The sequence below is a fragment of the Thermobia domestica genome, chromosome 14 (genome assembly GCF_964235325.1).
Source record: "Thermobia domestica chromosome 14, izTheDome1.hap1.1, whole genome shotgun sequence".
In the NCBI taxonomy this organism is placed as follows: domain Eukaryota; kingdom Metazoa; phylum Arthropoda; class Insecta; order Zygentoma; family Lepismatidae; genus Thermobia; species Thermobia domestica.
In genome coordinates, this window is record NC_137467.1 from 56,359,474 (window position 1) to 56,382,644 (window position 23,171).

Consider the following 23,171-nt stretch of genomic DNA (forward strand, 5'->3'; position numbering starts at 1 on the left):
TTGCCAGTTACCCAGTTTGTTTAGCCAAAAGAGAAAAAGAGACAAGTAGCCGCCACTTGGGCGCCTGCCTGTTGCTTCTACCATTTCATCTAGCACACTGTTCACAACCTGCCAGCAGCTCGGGTTTAGCGTAGGAATAGCTACAAAGTTCCGATTCGGCGGAACCGGTTCCACGAGAAACCGGTTCTTGGAGATCCAATTTTCAGAACCGTTCCGGAACCGGTTCCATACCTGGATCCGAAAAACCCAGTTCCGAAACCGGATCTTCTAGAACCGGATCCGTTCAGAGCCGAAAACCGGTTCTTTCAGGAACCGGTTCCGGCTATCCCAATTTCAGACCAGCCATCCGGGGAAAGGGAAGGAAGGAAGCTGTCTGGGAAACATATGCTAGGCATTTGCCTGGTGTGAATGAGGAAAGCACAGGAAAACCATCAGGATACCTGGCCTGAAAAATCATTTTACACTTTTTCCACCGAGTGTCCCCACCGGAAATCGAACCCGGAACCGCTCGTACCGCCCTTGCAATAGCTGAGTTGATTGAGTTGAATTTGAGTTTAACGTCTTTTTCAGCAGCGAGGCGATATGAGACGGAACCTATTGATACGGGAGCTCTTGCCGGGTCTCCCACTCCAAAAGCGCGTACGCTAACCGCTTAGCCACAAAGGAGCTCGCCCCTGCAGAGACGTACACAGAATTTCATCAAAGGGTAAGTTCATGTCATTTCAGAACACGCGATATGTTTGTAAAGATACCTTAATATGGTAATAATTTATTTCTCCATAACATTTTCTAGAGAAAGTTAAACTCTAAGACCAACCCTTTATGTACATCACTGCTTCCTGTATTACCTGCAGGAGTTTTTGAGTTTAGCGCCCCACGTTTATGCACCGAGGCTAAGAGAGACGGTGATCATGATCACGAATGAAATTATGGAATGAAGAAAGTTGGAGGAAACATTATACACCATGTTTATTCACAACAAAGCTCACTTGGCGAGAGCTGGGATCGAATATTTAATTAACCTGACAATATGGCATAACTCATTTTACCTGAAAAGATCTACGAGGTGTAGTTTACTTTTGAGGATGAGTTTTCTTTCGTGAAGTTTTCCGAAAGTGCCGTATAATTTTGTTCGTATTATACACGAAAATCTATCACTACCGTAGTAATGCAACAAATATGATTTAGCTTAAGAAATAGGAGAGAGAAAGTTTTGTGTGATGGCCCGTACCTTTTATTTATTTAATTGTTATTGTTATTATCTGAGGCAAATACATCTGCCGAGAATGAAAGCTCGGTTACTTTTTTCCTTTTTTTTTAAGTATGAATTATGCATTTGTAATTCTCGTCACGAGTCTGAAAGTCGTATTTCCTATGATAGACCCTTTTATATGCTTATTTGTTATCAGAATACCATTTGCTGTCTTAATTTGTTTTGTGTTGAATAAAATTATATAAACAAATCAATATTATATCACACATAAAAAGAATGCAAGGAATAATATTATTTCTTTGATGTGTATAGTGCGTCATTGAATTTGATTTGTATCGGTTTTCGTGTTTCATTTGTTATTGTTTATTCCTACAGATGGCATGATAATCGTGCTTTCGGAATCGATTGTAGTTTCCGTCTTGGCGATTTGAGGTCGTTGTGCAGAAAAACAAACCTGGCTACTAATTTTTTGGTTTTTAACCACAGTGTAACATTTAAATCTTTAATAAGTTTGGTGGAGTATGGAGAAGAATGTTCGTTACGAAGTGGTGAGTTTGTTTCCGAAGATGTGTAAGGTATCGTGTAAATATGATGAAAAGATAAAAATATGTTCGAGGTCAGATCAGACGTAAGCAGGGTTTTGTGAAAGCGCTGACTATTTATGAGGAATTCAGTAGAGAACTCGGAGTAAATTCCCCGGAATAATTTGTTTTACACTATTCACATGCAAATACGGTTGTTGTTTTATCATTTTTAAAACACAAGCTTTGAGTGTCAAGTGTGAATGCGATTCAGCCTGTTGAAGCACAAGCAAAAGTAAAATTCCTTGTAAAGGAGGAAAATTTGTTCTATTGTAAAATTAATTTCGTCATGATTTATTTCTTTGACATTGAGTGTTGATGAAATATCACAGTGTAAGAAGTGTTTTATTCAAAAGAACGTAATGCATAACTAAGATAAGCAGAACTTAAATTGTTGTGCTAAATGAACATATGCATTGTGTTCATCAGACGGATGCTTTCAGTGATTTACTGTATGCATCTGTTTCATCATTACTCTAATGACTCAGTTTTGTTCACTTGTAGTTTCATTAGTTAAACAACAATTAATACGTGTAACAGCAAGCTGAATAGCTTCAAGTGATTTGATGGGTAGTTGTGTGATAATTATCTGGAACGTTAAAGACTTTTTAGGCCAATATACTGGTCAAGGGGGCCAAAAAAAAAAAAACAAGTAGGATATGTTAGGGTAGGGTAGTATCTGTCCATATATTTCTAGCTACCTTCTCCGGCACTGTTATACTATTTGTTCCAGTCTCTATCGGCTGTAAAGTATAAAATATATTTTGATACGTAGTTTAAAAATATTGTTTGAGCTCCATAACATTGTTTATTAGATCAGTTGCTTCGAAATAAGTGCACCAGATTGAGTAGAGCTTTTAAATTAACGGGTTCATTCGAGCAGTCTACCAAATAGAAAATTTATAGGTTAAATGCGATGTGAAAGACTTTTCGTGAAGGAATGAGAGTGTAAGTAATTGCTGTCGGAGCACAGCATATTGAAATGAATTTTGGGTGATAGTGAAAGTAGTGTATGTGTAAGTGTGCTTTTCCAGTATCCTCGTTCAGGTGTTTACCCCGTCAGTTACGCGATTTATCCCTACGGATGCATCCCCTCACTGAGAGCTCGGGCCATCCTGGTACGGTCGTTCGTGCGCTGACTCAGTTAGGTAGCATTCGTGCTTTTCAGTGGCCACCTAGCACAAGTCGTTTCGTGTTATGGCTTACCTTTTATACCATCCGCCCACACTATATTTATACTTAGCACTTCTGAAGTCAGTCTGCAAGTAGTAATGGAGCTTTCATTTAGTGCCAAAAGAAATGCAAAGCTCTAACCTAACCTGGAAATGTAAGAAATATGTCAAAATTTGGTAGAACCGTCTGCTCGAGTAAGGCCAAACCAGGGTGGAAAAAAATCATGATTTTTTTCAAAAAAATCATTTTTGTTGATTTTTTTGATTTAAATCGATTTTTTTGATTTAAATCAAATCTTTTTCTTCGTATAATACAAGTCGCGAACTGAAGAAAAAACATTAGGAATTAGTATTAAATGTTAATTATGTCATTTACGTGAAAGTATTGGGTTTAAATTTTGAATTAATTCCCAATCATTAACCTATTTCAATCCCAAAAAATGTTTCTTAAGCATTAAAGAAAAAGTACAGCAATGTATATCAACATGACACCTTTCTTTTCACGGAAGTTACTGCTATTTGGCAGGGGCATATTTTTAAACAATTGGAACTAGCTAGCGGCACGAAATCCATATAAAGTACATAAATTTCGCCTAAAATTAACTAACTCACTCTATGACCTATGGAACCCGGAGGTTCAGTGCCATGTTCACAAAAGCTCTCCACTGACTTCTATCCTTAGTCAACTGGATCCAGTTTTTACTTTGTATTCCTATTTCTGCGAGATGCAACTTAATATTGTCCTCCCATCTGCGCCTAGGCTTCCTAATGGTCGTTTTCGGATTGGACTTCCAGTTAAAAGTTTGAAAGCGTTCCTACTTTCTTCCATTCTCGCTACATGTCCTGCCCACCTGGGCCTCCAAGATTTGATGACCCTAACAATGTTTGGTAAATGGTATAAATTATGCAGTTCCTCATCATGAAGTTTTCGCCATTCCTCATTTCCGTTCCTTTTGGTTCCGAATATTCGTTTCAGGATTTTATTCTCAATTACTTTGTCTGCGTTCTTCCCTCAGCGTAAGTGACCATGTTTCACAACCATACAGCACAACAGGCATAATTATCGTTTTATATATTTTAAAGCTTCAAATTCCTCGACACAATTCGCGACGATAAGAGATCTTGAACTGAGTCATAACACGAATTCCCTGTAGGAATTTTCTGCAGGAATTCCAAAATAAAAAAATCAAGATGATCAGTTCGAGAAGAAGAAACACTTATGATTGTTAATAATATGCTTTATGTGGCGTGAAAAACAATTCAAATGCGAGTTATCCGTGCATTTAAGACATCTATACATAGCAGGCACGTTTTTATACTTTTCTGTTGGCTATTTTATTTCCTCTGACAATTTTTCCTGCACAGGCACGGCAAGTTTTTTGCGATCACATCGCAGATCGCGGCATGTTCTGCAATGGGGTCAAGTATCCACTTTATCAAAAGTATTATTTGATATTTTAACGCATCCAAAATTTGTCGTATTACGATCCCGAGGAACTTCTTTGTGTTTAGTACATAAATTTCGCCCAAAATTTTAAAATTAATTTTTTTTCTTGTTTCGGAGAGGGGATCGGACCCCTCTAAATACGCCCCTATTATCTGGAAACAAACAAATAGACGTGTACACAAAAGAGTTTTCATCTTAAATGTCCATGGTGATTTCCCCGTTGGAATAGAAATTTTAAAACCTTGTGTTACAAAGAGAAGAAAGCATGGTTCACCCGTAACCCGTTCAAATGGGATTTTCCCTGATCGTTCCCTACATGATACTAGTTTTCATACTGTGCTTACATACATTTGAGTCTCATTGTATTATGATTATTATCTTCCGTAATCGAAATAACAGAAGAGAAACGGGATTTTACTTACTTTCACTTTAAATTAATTCATTTCGGAATTTGATTTAAATCAACGATTTTTATTAAAAAAATCAAGTGATTTAAATCTTGATTAAAATCGTGATTTAAATCAGACTGATTTAAATCAATCCACCCTGGGCCAAACTAAGGCATTTATTTAGACGACGAAAACATTTACTTACCGAAATGTGAACAAGTTTAAGTACACCCTTTTGACCTTTTAAATAAAATTTTTTTTATACAGCTGTACACAACTTTAAACATATTTTAAAAACGTCAATTTCCATTACACGCATCGATCGATGTTATTACAGAGCAAATTATAATTCTCTTTCCTCTGCAATCTTAGGGGCCGCGGTGGCTTACTGGTAGAGCGTTCACCTCTGGTGTTTGGGGTCTCGGGTTTAAACCCTGGTCCCGCCAAGTGAACTTTGTGGTGGACAAACACCGTGTGCGTGTGTTTCCTCGGGGTTCTCCCGTTTCCTCCCCTTTTCTTCATTCCACGATTTCATTCATTTCTCATCATCACCGTCTCCTTTAGCCTAGCCGGCATAAGCGTGGGACGTAAAACTCAAAAATTTCATTTTTTCCTCTGCACTCTTAGCCTTTCGAGCTCCCTTTCGATTATTACATGCTTTCTTTGTGGTTGATAGACACAAATATTTCCAAGAATTGTAATGAAACTATATTTCAAGCTCTCTTTCTTGTCGAACGGTTAAAATACCCGAATAATTTCATTATGGAAGGAAACCCACTCGGAGGCTTCTTTAACTCTTGTAAAAGAGGACGTTTGGTAATCCTCAACTTCAGACATTCTGTAAAACTAGTGAGAAGAAGAAATCAGGATTAAAAGATAGTCCATCAGTCCAAAACAAAGACAATATTATTAAACTAAAGAAAATTATTACTATCTTAAGATAAAAATAAGAAGGTTTCAGGGACCACACCTGAAGAAGATACCTCGCAAGAGGTCGAAACAAAACTGAAAGATGTTTCCTTAAAAACAGAAAACTAGATAACATTATTACATTCAGAAACTCACATGGTGTATCAATCTGTAATTTTTGTGTTAATTACAGCTGATCTGTAATGGAAAAATTGAAATGGAATCTTTCATTGTTATGTCCCACAATTATGTTCGTTAAGCGAAAGGAGATGGCGATGATGAGAAATGAATGCAGTAGTGGAATGAATAAAGTGAGAAGTAACGAGAAAACCCACGCACACGGTATTTGTCCACCATAAAGTCCACCTGGCGCGAGGTGGGTTCGAACCAGGGACCCCACGCACCTGAGGTAAACGCTCTACCACTGAGCCACCTCGCTGATGTATAATAGGTTTTAAAATGAAAACCGTATCGCAAATATTGTAATTTACAATAGACAGGGCTTATTTTATAGGCCATCCATGTATTTAACTTTGCTTTTGTTTATCTTGGTAAAAAGAAATGGGTACGTTGTTTTGAAATGTCGGTTTTATTTGTGTTTGAAGTAATAGGACGTACAAGAAGCACGTAATGTACTTTTAGAAAAACAATTCAGGTTACATTTGGGAGGAGCTATCAGTTAATGCACGTAAGTTGTTCAGAGTTGGTTAACTTTTTTTTTTTTTTTTTTTTTTTTTTTTTTTTTAAAGTACAAACAACTTACAACGTGCATGATATTGTGTAATGTCAGGGAAATATTTAAATTTAAAAAAATAATTCATGTTTAAATAAACTGAGAGACTTTAGGTGCACTTGTATCAGTATTCGAAATGGGAGGTAGCCAGTCACAAGGTTATACGAGTACATAGGATCAATTGCACTCTGCTCATGCGTATATGACTGTCGCACGCAAAAACTCCTCTGATGTTGTCATTTCGTTCTGGCCTTTGTGAGTCATATTGGTAAACACCGTACTGCAGTATAAGTGAAGAAATAATTATGTGCCACGTTAGGGTATGTGGTTAAGTTAAAATTTAAACAAAGAAGTTTTGCTTTCAGTATTAGTGTGACTTTTTAAAAGGACAACCCGTGTGATATATGCTCATATTAATAAGGAATGCTTAGAATTGGATAGTAACTTGCAAGTATGTACTGTTAACTTATTTGATAATAACATGTAACTCATTTGGGGGAGAAAACATGGTTTTGTATTTACTTAATGATTTGAAGAATCCATATTCAATACTAATGCTGTACTTGCCAAAAATACTTAGATTAACGTTTTAGGAAAGGGTTATTGCCTTCCTTAGCACAGATCCTTTCAGAAAACTAACGTTGCAAGATGAACTATATCATTGTTAATTAACCTTTACTATGTACAATAACTTATGCACTTCTAGTAGTAATTACACTGGAAGTGCATAAATTGTATGCAGTAAAGGTGAATCAAGAGTGATATAGTTCGTCTTTCAACGTTAGTTTTCTGAGGAAGGAAATAATCCTTTGCCGAAATAAAATCTGTAATTTGGGGTGTATATGGTAATACAGCTTTTATTGGTGGGCTACATTCCATATTTGGTAGCAAGTTATTAAAACGTGTATAAGAATGCGATTATGTTCAAATCGGTTTTTTGAACTCTCTCGTGGCTAAGTGGTCCGCGTACACGCCTTTGGCGTGGGAGGCTCGGGTTCTATTCCCGGTGGGAGCAGCACAAACTGTTGTCCACGTCTCATATTGCGTCACTGCAGAACGGAACGCTAAACTCAAAATCAAATCAAATCGAGGTTAGTTTATATTTTCAGATTTCTTAAATTTTACTTTTCCTGATATCATAGGGGATAGTCATTAGGGGATGTAGCTTTCTGATTAGTGGGTGTGTGCTAGTCTCCGTTTAGAAGAACTTAAAATATCGGTGGTAAAAACCTGTATGCTGACTACACATCACCCAAATTAAAGTTTAGCGTCCCTTTTCAGACCGAGGCTGTATGAGATGTGGACAATGGTTTAAGGCGGAATCTGAACCACCTATACACGTTTAAACTTCAAGGTTTCCCACCGGGCCTCGAGGCCAGGTCCCCGCGGAGTTGTGGTTAGCATCATCCATTGTCCATTTCAGCGTTATTGAATTCGCTTCGGCACTGATCATTGATGAATTAAGTTTCATTTTCTTTGTTTAAGACTTTTTTTAAAATATTTATATATTTATTTGAGTATAAATTTATGTAATATCACTGCAATGGTTACTGGAAACAAATATGGAATTATTGCTGATAGACACTATAAGCTACATAATGAATATTTCAAATAAGGAAATCTTACCTTATATCAGGAAGTATTTTGTCTTCAAGTTGTGCACTGACACTATTGTGGATGAGTTTTAGAAACTTTAGATTGTAGACCTTTACTTTGTGATACAAAGTAAGACTTGCTATTTGAATGACATTTTAAATAGAAATACAAGCAAAAGGCTAGTACTCACCACAAAATAACACAATATTCTTCTAAGTCTAAGTAGCACTTTCGGAAGATCTTTCTTCCATCTTCAGCTGAAATGCAATTCGGCTTAGAAGTTTTTATGAGTACTAGCCTTTTACTTACATTTCTTTCTAAACATCATCACCACTTGCAATACGGTGATACTTTTTTTTTTTCTTTCTATCTTGTGGTAAGTTTGTAAGCACAAGAGTCTTTAATGCTGAAATGAACGGTAGATAGCCGGTGATTAGTATTACCTTTGATGCTTGTATTACTGAATTCGATTCTTAATTGTCTCTGTATTGAGCTCATTCGTGGCTAAGCGGTAAGTGTACGCGCCTCTGGCGTGGGAGACCCGGGCTCAATTCCCGGTTGGAGCTCATGTGGTTCGGATTCCACGTTAATCAGTAAGTCCACGTCTCATATAGCCTCGCTGCTAAAAAGGACGCTAAACTCAAAATCAACTCAACTGTCGTTGTATTGCGAGTGGAAAGTCTGATACATTTATATTGGTTAGGATAACCTGTGTCCTGAATTCTTACAAGATACGGTGCACAGTTAGTGTGTGGTTAGTAGATTACCTGTTGTGGCGTTGTTCTAGTTCGATTCTTTCGGTGCGGGTGGCGTGGTCCTATAATCTAGCTGTCTGGAAGGTGAGATAGTATAGTGAAGAACGACATGAACTGTTCAGAGTAGGTCTGTACACTCACCAGTTGCAACGAATTCAAGCTCCGGTTGCCCACATTGATAGTAGCTCCTATGTTTAATAACTTCCGTGGTACATAAGGGCACAAAACAAAATCACAACTTTTGGAAAGTCTCAGTCTAGATACTAGCAGATATAAAGTTCAAAATGTTAAGCTATTTTCTGAAAAATTGTTGTCATACCGAGTTAATAATTTAATGTTTCTGTTCTACTACAATAATAATAATAATAATTCCAGACCGGATTTATATGCAAAATGCATGTTTACAGTAACATGCAGAAACGTATGGAAAATACTTTTTTCTTTCCGACGAACTTGTAAGGATTCGTTTAAGACGCATATAATAGCGCATATAAATGCATATTTTGAGTGAATTTTGATGTGCATGCATATTTCGTAAACTTTGAAGGATACTTCGTATATCTGAATTTTATTGCTGCATACTAGTATATTTCAGATTATATTACAAGAAAGTAGGTTATATTTAAAATGAACAGAATCACTTTGTAAACGTAGGTGTAGAATAATAGAATAAAGTGTTGCATCCTAAATTAATTCACCTGACTTGTCTTGGACACAGTCTTCATCGCGTAGCAGAAACAATCAGATGGCAATATTTGCAAGTAGACGCACTTGTATCAAATGTAAAGAAAGTATTTGTGAAAGCTCCATGGCGTGTATGTATCTTTCACGAAGTTGCGAAAAATGTTTCGCTACCTCCGCATCTAGTTTAAACCCGATGGGGCTCGTGGGTAGAAGCTGTATTGTATTATGCAGAAAACTGAAATCAAGTGAAGACAGTTGTAAACTCTCTAAATCCCGATGATACAGCCGCTATTTATGTTACAAAAATGTTTCTCTACAAATGGCATTAAGAACAAACTTAAGTACACACACAACCACTTCTCGAGAATACGCGAAATTATCAGACAGTTGTAATGCCGTAACAATGTTTTGGTGCATTCACTCTCCTTGTTGGTTGAATTATCGCAGACTTTGTCCAGTGAAACTCAACAGTGTTGCGAAAATACCGTCAGATAAACTTTGCCAAGTATTAGGCAAAAATCCCGGGTACAAAACAATCTGTGATATTGCAAATATACTTAATGGTGAAAACATTGAATTGAAAGAGGACCTAACACGGAAGACATTTAGTGTTTTTCACATTCATCAGTGACTTCGGCTGATGTAGAAAGGAACTTTTCGATCTACAAAATATTTCTTATTGATAAACGCAAAGAAAATCCTAAGGAAGACGTTAATTGTTAATGTATGTAATTTATTTTCTTAATGTATATTTCAGTGCATATGTTAATTTTTAATGCATATTTTTTTATTTTTCATGCATATCTCGGTCTTTGTTTGTGCATGGAAATCCGGGCTCTAATTTAAAAAAAAAAAATACTACTGCGGTTTCAGGACACTGGATTTGCATGATTAGTTGGTGTAACCTCTTAAGAGATAGATTTTTTCGAATGTTTAAAAATGTCATGTACTTATGTGCCCATGTCTTTCATAGCTACCTACCGATGAACAGGATGTACCAGCTCAACCTGTCGCTTTGACCGTTGTTCTTCCACCCGAAATGTTACCCCAGACTGAAATGACTGCTGTTGGTGGCTCGCCGTCTCCAATGTTACCTGCCGCACAAGAGGTTAGTGTAAATTATCATGGTTTGCGAGTTTTGTGTGCCTGTATGAAGTACCAATAATGCTGTTTACATTGACAAAAATAATAATTAAGAAAGAAGGTGTTGCTTTGTATTAATATCGTAGTTTTATAACATTTTCCTTTGCATGTTAGTGTGGAATATCGTTAACTTTCAGTTTCTGTTTTTGATATGCATACATTGTCAAAATATGTATCCCAATAAGGAAGCATTACTAACCAAAGTTTTACTTATTAAAAAAAACTCCCAAATTTCAATCCAACCGTGAACGTTTTGATAAAAGGTTATTGCCATCCACAACATGGATCCATTCAGAAAACTAACGTTGCATGACGAACTTCTCTGCTGATCATATTCTCCAGTATATTGTAACTATGTGCTTTTTGAGAAATTGTATATTCAACAAGATGACTTCAATTGTTCAACGTAATTTTCCAAATATTTAAACTGTTGCTTTAGTTTGCAACCGTTCTTGAAATTGCTACATGATTTCATAGGAGGCGCGGAACATAACTTCTGAAACTGAGAATAAGTTCTTATAACTCCAACTTTATTTTACGGGACGAGGAGGAGGGGGAGTTGTAGATCACTTACTTCTGGTGCGTAAGTTTCTGATTCGATCCTAGTCCGTGCCAAATGAACCTTATGGTTGTCAAAGGCTGTGTACATAGTTTTATTGAGGTTATCTCATTTCTACGCACTGTTTTCATTTCACCACCACCATCGTCTTCGTTACCCATTATTCATAATTGCAGAATGTTAAACTAAAATAAATGCATATTACTGTATGAATACACACTCTTTTCTTTATCTCTGAGTAGTACAACATCTAAATTTCGGGTAACCACAATGCAATCTAACTCTTTGTTACAAACTCATAGATTCATCATGACAATATTTTTATAGTATGGTTGTATGTTACGTCCACCCAAACGCTTATTGTCTTATCTACCCAACACATTCATGTTCGTAAGTTTGAAAGATGGCACGATTCTTAAGATTAATACCAGTATGCTTCTACAGGGTGTCTATCGGTCACGAAATCAGAAAACGGTCATGAAAGACATAAGAAAGTCACGAAATTGAGCTTTTAAGTTTTTTTTAAAACTGTACAAATATAAGTGCAAACCAGAAAATTTTGTTCTATAAAACGTCAAAATTCACCACCAAAGTATGCTTCTATCGCATGTATGAAAATTCGGCCTTATTCGCACCCAAATTCGCACTTGAGAATGTTACGAAATCTTATGGTTTGGTAGAGAAAAGGTTTCGAAATTTCATTTTGAAATTTTAGTAGACACCCTGTTCTATAGCAGAGTATTCTGTTCCATAGTGTGCACTGATGGGGCAAGTACATTTTTTGAATGTTGATACTGAACTCCATTCTTGACTAATTGTAACACTTATTGACTTGGCATTTCTCCCTTGAGTTAAACTATACTTCGTGTTCATGTTAAAACATATATTCTAACAATATGGAATCTATTATATACCATAGATCAGGCTTGACTAAAAAGTCTGTACAATTTTAAAAACAAAATCAAAAAAGTTTAATTTTGAACACAAATTGCACAAATTGTACCCCGTTGATGTCATTAATAACATGTGAATTGGTATCTATGTAAGTTGAGTCGCCATTGTAGTTGTTATTTTCTCATAGGCGTACCTGAATTCGCTGAGAGCCATGATTCATTATTCGGTAAGTTTTTAATACAGATTCTGAACCGTTTTCATATCAGTTTTTTTCTTCTTACTAGCTTGAACAAAACCCAAAAGCACAATATACGACAGGGTTTTTGACACACTTTCAGCTCAACTTTCGTTTTTAATTTAGTGTGATTGTTTGGCAGCTTATATTTTCAGTAATTTTGAAATCTGCACGGTTAAAATCATGCGTTAAATTGTGTGATGCACTCAGAAAACTGGAAGAATTATTAGATTTCTAAACTATGCTATGCATAAATATAGGAAGTCTTATAGGACAATTATATTCATCTCCGTCTATCTGTCGATAGATATCGAACAATACAGTAAGAAATGGCGGGAAGCTGTTTTGTAATATGAATTCAGTATCCTGTACAAAGATTATATCTCCGCCCATAATCCTTTATTCCAACCAGAGGCCAGGCAGTTTCCTTCCTTTCCCAGTCCTTTCTTCTTTCCCTTTCCACAGATAGTGTGATTACCGAGAGACGTCATTCCTTATACGTGAGGGCTAACACGACCATAGATGCCGAAAGACCAGAAATCTTAACTTCTAATCCCACCGCAAGTGGTAGAAGTATGCCATTTGTGGTTTCATTGTTAATCTCTATAGAACCAAAACGGTGAGAGATTGGGAGAAGCGTTATTCAGCGTCTAAAAATAGACCCCGTCTCCACATGTATCACTCTTATTAAAACCGGAAATGATTGAAATCCACTGCAGTTCCAGTTTTAAAATTAATCCTTATAGAACAAGGGTCCTAAGTATAGATTCAGTGTCAGCTCTGATTCTTCTATTTGAACCAGAAGTGACAAAATTTACCATTTCCGGTTTCAGCAGTAATTGTTATCAATCAAGAACGATAGCAAGTCAAAAAATGTTTAATATATCCATATGGATACATCGTTACAAGAACAAAAGAACACCTGCCATTTTTTACCGTTGTTCCTCTACTGAAACTGGAAGTGGTAGAATTTATTTCAGTTTAAGGTTTGAATATTCATCCCCGTTTTTTATTTTTATTTAGTGTCCCAAGGTTGAATCTTGCCTTTAATTTCTGTATTGAAACCATATGTTGTCAAAGTATGTCGCTCCGGTTTTAATATTGGATTTCCATACAGAACAACGGTAAGAGAGGCTTTATAATAATAATAATAAAAATGGTACAGCGGCTCAAGAATAGGCTCCATTTTTTCCATTTATCCGTCTCTTTAAACTGGAATTGGTGTGTCCAGAGCTTATTGGTAGAGTACTGGACCTCTATAATTTGGATGTCTATCGTACTTCTAGAATATGAAACTAATATATATCAAGCTGTAGAATTCTCTGTAATCTTTTTTTAAAAAGCAAACGCATTGCTTTTCCGGCAGCCATGAATGCTTATAAAAGAATGCTAGCAGAGCGTAGGGCTGAAGTTTCCTATTGTAACAATACAACGAAGTATATTTTCTACAAAATATCAGAAAGATCTGTATCTCCTACACATCAGATTAATTTGACATAACTAAACATTATTTTAAAAAATGCAAGAAAATATAATAAAATCACATCAGAATTTATTGAAAAAGATTTCCAAGGATATAAAGGGCAAAAATGTGCCCGATTCGACCGCGAATGGAAGCCGGGTCACCAGCTTACCGTACCGGTGCATTAATCACTATGCTGCCAGTCCATTCCGTAAGTAGTATGCAGTAATGTGGACACTGGGTTGTCCAAATACATTATGTTGCAGTCCATGTGGTGCAAGTGGCTGGACACTGACTTGAAGAGTGATAGAATATATGGGTGTTCAGGAAACCTAGGTTGTTCACTCATCGACATATTGAACTGGAGACCCTGATTCGCTTTGCGGTCCAGTCGGGGCATGCTTTCACCCTTTATATGTCGTTAAATTTGTATTTATAGAAGAATTGCTGTGATCGGGTATCCTCAGGCGTCAAAACCTTGTTCTTGCTATAGTGTAAGTCAGGGGTGCCCATCCCCCCCAAAGCTGATGGCGCACTCCCCCCCAAAACTAATAATCTCTTCTCTCCTCAAAACTCAAGTCCTCTAAAAACAATTGCCCAGTGTAGCAGTAGTTTTTATAGTACTAGTAATTGTTATTTTTGTTGTTGTTTTTATTTCCTGTAGTAGTATTATAGAATGCTTGTAGTAGTAGTAGGGGCAGTAGTAATTATAAAAATGGCATTACTTTTATTAGTAGTCTTGGTAGTGTACAATACTAAATATGTTCTATAAGGATATTGAAGGGTATAAAAACTTCTACACACTGTGTATGGCACAGGTATTCTTTTTTTACAATTAGTAGTATTATTTTTTCTTTACAAAATATTGATATAATTCCCTTGTACATGAAAAGTAAGACGCAAGTTACAAGTTATTGAGTTTGATACCAAAAGAAAATGTTATCCTCGAAATTAGCCTACAAAAAGAAGTGATATCCAATAAAAAACATTCCTGTAAAGGAGCCAAGTACGAGTGGCCTTAAAAAGAATTGAAATCACAAAAATAGGCGCCAAGTTCTGGTGGACAACAGTTACAAACACTCACTGGCTCACTTCAAATTTAGATTTGAAACTTGGCTGTTGCCTATATGGTTACCACTAGCTCACAATTATGTCAAACTACTTTATAATTTTCAACAGACAACATAGGCAAGTTTCAAATCTAAATTTGAAAGTGATTCCTTGAGTGTTTGTAAATGTTGTTCACCAGAACTTGGCGCTCATTTTTGTGATTTCACTTCTTTTTAAGGCCGCTCATACTTTTTTTTTCAGGAATGATTTTGTTGGATTAAATTATTACTGGTCGGGGTGGTGACATTAACCTACCCTTGATGTCCTTTATAGAGTAATATTTTTTTTCTTTGCTCACTCGACAAAGCAATTTTGTCTATAATATCGCTGTTGGGAATGCATTCTAAAATGTCTTTCGGAAGAAAGGACAAGCATGTCGGAGAGCCATACATCTCCCATGCTGCTTCTCAGTCTATTTTTTACAATCTTTACTTTACTCATAATCCTCTCTGCTGAGCAACTCGTTGGTGGTAATGACAGAAGTATCTGGTATAATATTGTTAGGTATGGAAAACCAGACATATTCAACGAACACCTGTAAGGCCTAATGAATCCTTTCTTCACCCACTGATTTAGTGATCTTTGTTTGGCCATTTTATCGTCATTACTTATACCATCAGATTTGTCCTCACAAGAATCTTGGAAGTCGTCTTCATTATTTTCACTCTGACTCCCGTCACTCGAGCAAAGTACATCGGCCAAATCAATGTTCGGGTAGCTTACTTTGTACAATTTACTAAACACATTAACTTCTTCACAAAGTTCTTCACGCTCGATGCCATAATACTCACACAAATCACTGACAAGAACCGGGCTTAGAGTACCATCCATACTTTCAGCAACATTGAGTAACCCTTCATGGGAAAAGTATGCCATTTGTGAGACAATATTCAGAGAGCTTTCAGGAAAACGATCCTGCAGCTGTTGAGTCAAAGAGTCAAGTAGTTGAAAGTACACTTCTGTTCTCAGTTTAGCTATTGGGTCACTAGGTGTTTCATCAATAGCAGGTTCGTCCATGAATCTTTTCCTTTTGCGAATTCTTCTATTGAAAGTTTGCTGGAGGTTGTGTTGAACTCTAAACTAGCTAATACAATCCGCCATGTTGCTCCAAGCTCCGTCGTTTCTCATTGCCTCCAGTTTGGCTATAGTTTCAGAAACAACTGTCAGAACAATTCAATAGTCAATGTTTTTTGACTGTAAGCAAACAGTCACTGGCTACAGAACTTTAAAAATTTCTGAAACGATCAGCATGGTTGCAACGGTATCATAATCGGATATTGATTTTAGAAGTCCTTTTGCTGAATCTGTTTCTGAGTCTTCGGATATGTCCTCTAAAGCTTTTATTAGATCATCGTAGCAACTGATGATTGTTTTAAGAGCGACTTCTCACGGAGCGACCTCTCACGGAAAGTCTCTATTGTGCACAGTTATGCCACTTTTGAGCTGGTTTTCAGTTTACCGCAGGCCCTGGAAAATGTAATCAACAAACAGAAAACTATACAAAATATTATCATTAATTCATTTATTATACATCATGTAGCAATTGAACAGCATTACTTATTAAGTGTCGTGCATGGTATAAATAAGAAATAAATAAATGCTCCCAGCAGAAAATGGGTAAATTACCTACACAAAGCGATAAACCGACCAGCCCATCCTTTCATATAGCAACTTGCGCGGTACTTCATTCATAGAGTTTCTAAGCAGGGGGTAGGGGGATTCATTCTCGAGATTTAAAAAAAAAAAATTGCATCGTGTTCCAATGTTATTCTGACGACAGCAAAATTACTTATTCGACATTAGAGTAAAATTCTTCCCCAATTTTTTTATTACCCCCATTTTTTTTCTCGATGGCACAACTTGCGCCATTCATCCCTCCTGTGAGCGGCCCTTCTCTCTTAAAACGGTCTAACCTTTCCTTTCATACGGCTACTTGCGCGGTACTTCATTCATCGAGTATCGAAGCAGGGGGTACGGGGGTTCACCCCGGAAAATTTTTGAAAATTAGCTTCTCAAAATCGTGTTTTAATGCTATTCCGACAGTAAAATTGCTAGTTCGAAAGTAGAGTAAAATCCCCCCCAAATTTTTTCTCAATGGCGCAGCTTGCGCCATACATCCTCCCTGTGGGCGGCCCTGGTGTAAGTAGCGAAACGCAAGATAGTTTTCATTTTTTAATATGAGGAAAGTATCCGTGAACCTGGGACACAAGTACCAGAGTATTTTCCAACATTGTTGTCAGTTCTTTGATTATGGACAGCCCGATCTTACCTCTGGGTCAACTCTGTCCCTCTTATTTGATCCATTAAAACTGTTTATCTCGTAGTGTAGACATATTTAGCATACTACTGACAATTTTCTTCTTTTCACCAGAAGCACGTTGTGAAATCACGTTTGTACTTGTTTTTCGAGACGAATGCTAGTATAACTTCAATTCGATATATCTCAAAGGACAAAAGTTATTTATATTGAAACAAATCCATATGTTAAAAGACATTTCAAATATAGTAAATATCTGCTAATCGTCGTACTGTATTATTTTTAAAAATCATATATAATCTCAATAGAATTTACTCAAAATTTTCTTAAGTTTTTATGAATTATGTGGCGAAAGTGTAGGGTATTTTATCTTTGTATTTGTGTAAAAACCATGCCAACAGATGTAAATTGGGGTAGAATTACGGAATGAAGCTTGTTTGACGTAATAAATTTTATGCTACTACTGACGGCCTGTAGTTCAACAAATGAAAATATTAAGGTAATTTAATAAAATATTTCCAAGTTGAGGTTTATTACAGTGTTTCGTTATATTGTTCACACGAAACACGAAACTAGTAAATTCTAAGCTTATCCTAGAAAATAAGCCCGGAACACGGTAAATATGTTCAGTTTGTTTTGCCTGAAATGTACGTGTCCATTCCAGTAGTTTTGGCTCAGTCAAGTAGAACTCGATTTTTTTTTTCCTTGAAACCAAACAGTGTACTTGGAGAATGGGATGAATAAAGTTGAGTGATTGCAAAGTTTTGAAAATCCCACCTCCTTAAAATTTGAATATTGACTCTGCTGCTTTCCGAGAACTTTTTAGGGTGATAGGATGAGAGTATTGGAATATCCTTTGATGTGTTGCAGACTGGGATATTAGAACATACTGCTACAAATTAATAACACAGGGAGTGTTTAATGCTTTCAAGACTACTCCTAAGTTTCTGTAAACAAATATTTATGCGGTAGTGATTTCATGACAACACTATTTCAGGGTGTCTATCGGTCACGAAAGTCACGAAATGAGAAAATGGTCATGCAAGTCACGAAATTTAGCTTTTGGGTCACGATTTTTTTAACTGTTCAAATGTAAATATAGGTTGGAAAATTTTGTTCTATAAAAAGTCAAAGTTCACCATCAAAAATGTCTATGGTCGGCTTTAGATGCTACCAAATCACAAGCAAAGTACGTTTCTATCGCATGGATGAAAATTCGGCCTAATTCGCACCAAAATTTGCTCTTGAAAATACTAGGATATTTTATGATTTGGTAAAGAAAGAGTCACGAAATTTCGTTTTGGAATTTTAGTAGACACCCTGTATTTAAACCTTTGGAAATATATTTTATAGAAACTTGCAATGACTTAACAAATGACTTTTAGTAAGAGTATTTAGTTAAGAACCATTATGCGGCAGTGTGGTTACTATCTTGATAAGTTGGTGTTAGAACTCTATGTAACTGGAATATATAATTATGATCTAATTCCAGAGGTTCTTATTACATAAAGCAGGGGAAGTCAGACTGGTGAATACACTGTAATACAATCATTTTTCTGCTCCATTTTAATCAGTAGTTTTTAAGTTATTTGAATGTCACAATTAAGTGTATGCGTGAATTTTGCGTAACAATGTCATCAGTAAGGCGTGACAATCCGTTTTCATGACAGTTTTTCATGTTGTTTTAATTGTAGTAATAAGTCTTTTCTTTCTTTCTTTTCAGACGGTGGATGAAGTTGAAGAAATTCCACCCCCGAAAGCAGATTTCTTCGCACCTCCTCCATATGAAGTAGCTACTAAACTTCCCACTTATGAAGAAGTACAGAGAGAAAAATTGCAAGAAGACCAAAGAGGCGTAAGTATGCCGTAATTTCTTTTTATTTGTTCATCATTATCATAATCAATATTGGCAAGTCCTAATCCCTAGTCTAACACTGGATAAATATTCGTTGAATTCTCGTTTTGCTGTCTTGCATTCACGCTCTCTTCGTGCTGAAGTTATTTCCTTCGTTGCTCCCGTATTTTGATAGTGCCATTTTAATTTTAGTTCGATGAGCAGTTTAGGGTACATTATCTTTTCCTACAATAAAGGCACTGTTCTATCCAACCTTTTCGATTTCTAGAGAGGAGAGAATCTAAAGTTTTAGGGGGAAGACCATGTTCATTAACTACAGTTGCACCTACATCGTCAAAAATTTTGGAGGAAATCTCCCCCCTCCCCCCTTCATACATGTCTGAATAAAACTGAATAACTGGTATCTAATGGAACTTTATTTATACCAATGCTTAGATCCATCATACAACATATCCGAAAGAGATAGGGCATTGAGGATAACAAAGGAGAAGCTTACCAAATGCGTTCCACGCTTAAGACACTTTGGAAAGAAACTTGTTTGTTTGTACAAATTTTATTCTACCAGAATTGTAAATTTGGGATTGAATTTGGACAAAGGCAATTTAGATAAACAATGGAATAGTACGAACGGCTCGTATAACCAATAACTTTATATAAGATAGTTATCGGAAGACAAAAATGTACAAAATAATTAAGAATTGAATTACAGAAAGTGCAAAATATAACGTTATGAATCGGGAATAGAATTTACAAGGAGGAACTAATAACTTTATAATAGTCAGTGGTATCCAGAATTATTTACATCTAAATTGTACGAAGATTTTTGCCCCAGATTATCACTGAAACGTGTGATTTGACAAGTCTGACAGTCAATATGTAAGACAAGGAGTCGTGTTAATTTTAACTACCAATATATTTAATGTTTAGAGTAATGACAACTCTTCGCGTGCTATAGAAATTGTCAAATAGAATAGGAACTAAAATTTACAATATATATAAGCAGGTTAAGATGTGGAAGAGAAACGTAGAATCTATAGGCACGAAGATTCATTGATTCCATAAAGACAGCAGCTGGCGTTGAGACAGTAATCAGAATATTGCTCAAGAGTGGTACATACTGGGTAAGCTACATGCCTGTATTTGTAATTGCAATATGCAATAGTTGTGAATTTATCGTAGGATTGAGGAGTTCGTTTCATCCTGTCGGTGGTGGAAAAAAAGAATTGTGTAGAAATCCCTCAACATTCAACGAACGTACGTCACTACATTTGTTCTTGGCACACTTCCAACAAAATGTTTCTGTCACAAAAACGACGGAAACAATTCATTAAAGAAGAGTAGGTCTAAGATACAAAGTTAAAGTATTTTTGATACTTTTACTTTCCACTGGTTTGTATTTTTATTAGTTGCTAAACTAGAATGGCCATTCGTTGCAATTTCTTGTAATGTCTTTCGGGTTCTACATTTGTCGCCTTTACTTTAGATTATAAAATTTTGATGTAGTGAAGTATATGTTCACTATTTACTACACTAAGGAGCAGATAATAATATTCAGAACTTGTGTGACAGTCTTTCCGAAGTTAATACTGAGTACCTTAATAAATTTGGAGTTTATAATCATTCAAACGTCTTTACATTTTTATTAGGATACTTTGTATGCTCTGATACTCTCTTGCAGCTGCTTGATCAGTCGGTTTTGTTTGTTGTGTCCAAAGATTAGTTTGGTGTGTAATCGAAGGTGGATTTAAGACTTTCTTCATATGCTTCACAAGACTTCGTGGTAGCACATAACGGAGTGAAACACGTTAGTTCAGGGTTGCATCGTTAAATATAAAAATACCAGAGATATAGGAAAGAGTTGATATGTTTCATTAACATATCTATTGGGGTATTGGCAGAGATTAAGACAGAGCTTGAAAGTGCGATTTTAAATTGAGCTTATTATAAGAGTAATCGGACAAAGTAGTGGTCATATATTGTATCCAAGATAAGTCTGTTACTACAGAATTGTTTATAGATAAAGGCTAAAGTGAGGAAGGATCTGAGTGAAGGGCTCATGTAGTAGTTAAAATAAATACGGCAGGAAGGTAGAAAAAGTATTTTAATCAGTTTACGCGATAGCTAAATATTGCTTTTTGTGTAATAAGAGTAATTCTGACTATAGTCTAGAGAAGTATAATTATAGTTGTTCACCAAAGTCTGAGTTTCAAATTCAATATTCCTTGCTCAGCGGAACGTATAGTCTTTTGAATTTTGTTCGTAGTTCGTACCCTAATGCGTCTCGACTAAAAATAGAAGTAATAATATTGTTCATAGATTCAATTAAATTCAAATAGTGAGAAGTACAACGGGACAGAGGATCGAATATGGATTTCCGGCTTACTGTGCCATTACGCTAACCAGTACGGCGTCTTAATTCTTCCCCACAGTAGCTGCATGTTTTCAGTGTTGAGATGGGAGTTCAGCTGGCTTGGAAACCCAAGTAAAACCCTAGAGTTGTGACGAAATGTCATATTTTGCTATTTTTACAAGTAATCGTGAATAAATGCTATTTATTGTAATAATTGATGGTTCTTTGCTTATGTTTTGTGGACATCTATACTGAAAATACAATTCACATTGCTCTCCGTTATCGTGAAATTCAGATCACTTATGAAATATGGATTTTAACGCTCCTCACCGGAGAGGATTGATTACCATTATTCAACCGAATACATGGAAAATATGGTTGATATTGCTATAAATTCCAAGGTTGTGACGCTCTTGAAATACGATTCTGTCACATCGATAGGTGTTGAACGATAGTTTGAGGCCTTAAACGTATCTTAACAGACTGTGGGGTCTATGTAAGATAAACAGAGATTTTTTTGGTCACGATAATCTTTAGCGTATTTCCTCTACAGTTTTATGTCTAATACTTATACTTTCATGATTCGTAATTTTATTTCTCTTTGTTTTGATATGTTTTGGTTATTCATACTTTCAAAGTAGTAACTTACTAATTTAGTGCGATTTACAATTCTTAGTGTATATGGACGCATTTAATATTATCTTTTGGTAAATTAATGACATAAAAATGCAATTTATATATCCATTTCTTGACGTTTTCGGTGTTTTATTTTGCCACAACTACCGGTTCTTAGTAATAAAAAAAAAATACCTATGATAGTTGAACCTGGCCTGTCTTATATATAGGCTTATCAGAAAAATTTCAAGGGGACCAAGATACATGTCTTGCTTTGGTACGGACAAGGTATGGGTTACAGAAAAAGAAGTTAATATTTAAATATTTTTTAAATATTAATGTTATTGTGCGTCAGTTGTGAACTTGACTGACGATGTATTTTACCTCGGTGATTAATTGTTTTTCTTATGATTCAACAGGAGAATGGTCAGCGTCCACCCGGTCAGCCCCTGACATTTTTGGCCATAGATGCCGAAGCTAATGATTATGACAGTGAAGATGGACTTCTTGGGACAGATTTTATGTTTTTCACTGCCTTTATAGGTAATATATTTTTATTTTTATATATTATTTTACTCGAGTAAGGCCCAGAAGGTATCACCCCTGTTCTGAATGTTGTGATTCATTCTGTATATAATTTCATGTTTTGTCTTTTCTGATTCATATTGTGATTATGTGTTCTTTGCATTTTGTGTTCTTTTAAAAAGAGTTATCAGTACTCTTGAAAAGGGTAAAAAGCTGTATGAGCCTTTATTAAATTGAACAATTTGTGGGGTCAGGTCCTATTGATACTTCCCTACGCTCCCGTAATGCTTCTTCACACTCTCTTCACAAAGGATGGGTTAAAGATAATGTACTTCTGGCATTATTTGTTTTGTGGCTCGTTCTAGAGCTTGGCGGAAACTTCATAACGGGGAATTACATAACCGTTTACCAAACATTGCTAGAGTTATCAAGGGGGAGGTTAAGATGGGCAGGTCATGTAGCCAGAATGGAAGAAAGTAGAAACTCTTTCAAAATTTTAACTGGAAATCCATTCGGAAAACGATCATTAGGAAGTCTAGGCGCAGACAGGAGGACAATATCAAGATGGATCTCACAGAAATAGGAATACAAAGTAGAAACTGGGTCAAGTTGGCTAAGGATCGAAGTCAGTAAAGAGCTTTTGTGAACGCAGCATTGGACCTTCGGGTTCCATAGGCCATAGTGTGT

The 23,171-nt window shown here is 36.1% G+C and overlaps 1 protein-coding gene across 2 annotated transcripts in view; it reads left to right on the forward strand.

Annotated features, from left to right (window-relative positions):
- The first annotated feature begins 1,602 nt into the window (after positions 1-1,602).
- Ndfip (Nedd4 family interacting protein) overlaps positions 1,603-23,171 on the forward strand; it is a 32,433-nt gene continuing 10,864 nt past the window's right edge. The window contains exons 1-4 of one of the 2 annotated variants that reach the window (XM_081737936.1): positions 1,603-1,761; positions 10,453-10,587; positions 18,863-18,994; positions 22,379-22,502. In XM_081737936.1, the coding sequence (XP_081594062.1) occupies positions 1,735-1,761; positions 10,453-10,587; positions 18,863-18,994; positions 22,379-22,502 (418 nt within the window). In that variant the 5' untranslated portion in view covers positions 1,603-1,734. Of the gene's footprint in view, positions 1,762-1,976; positions 2,128-10,452; positions 10,588-18,862; positions 18,995-22,378; positions 22,503-23,171 lie in introns of those variants that run through there. The other variant, XM_081737937.1, reaches the window with a different exon arrangement.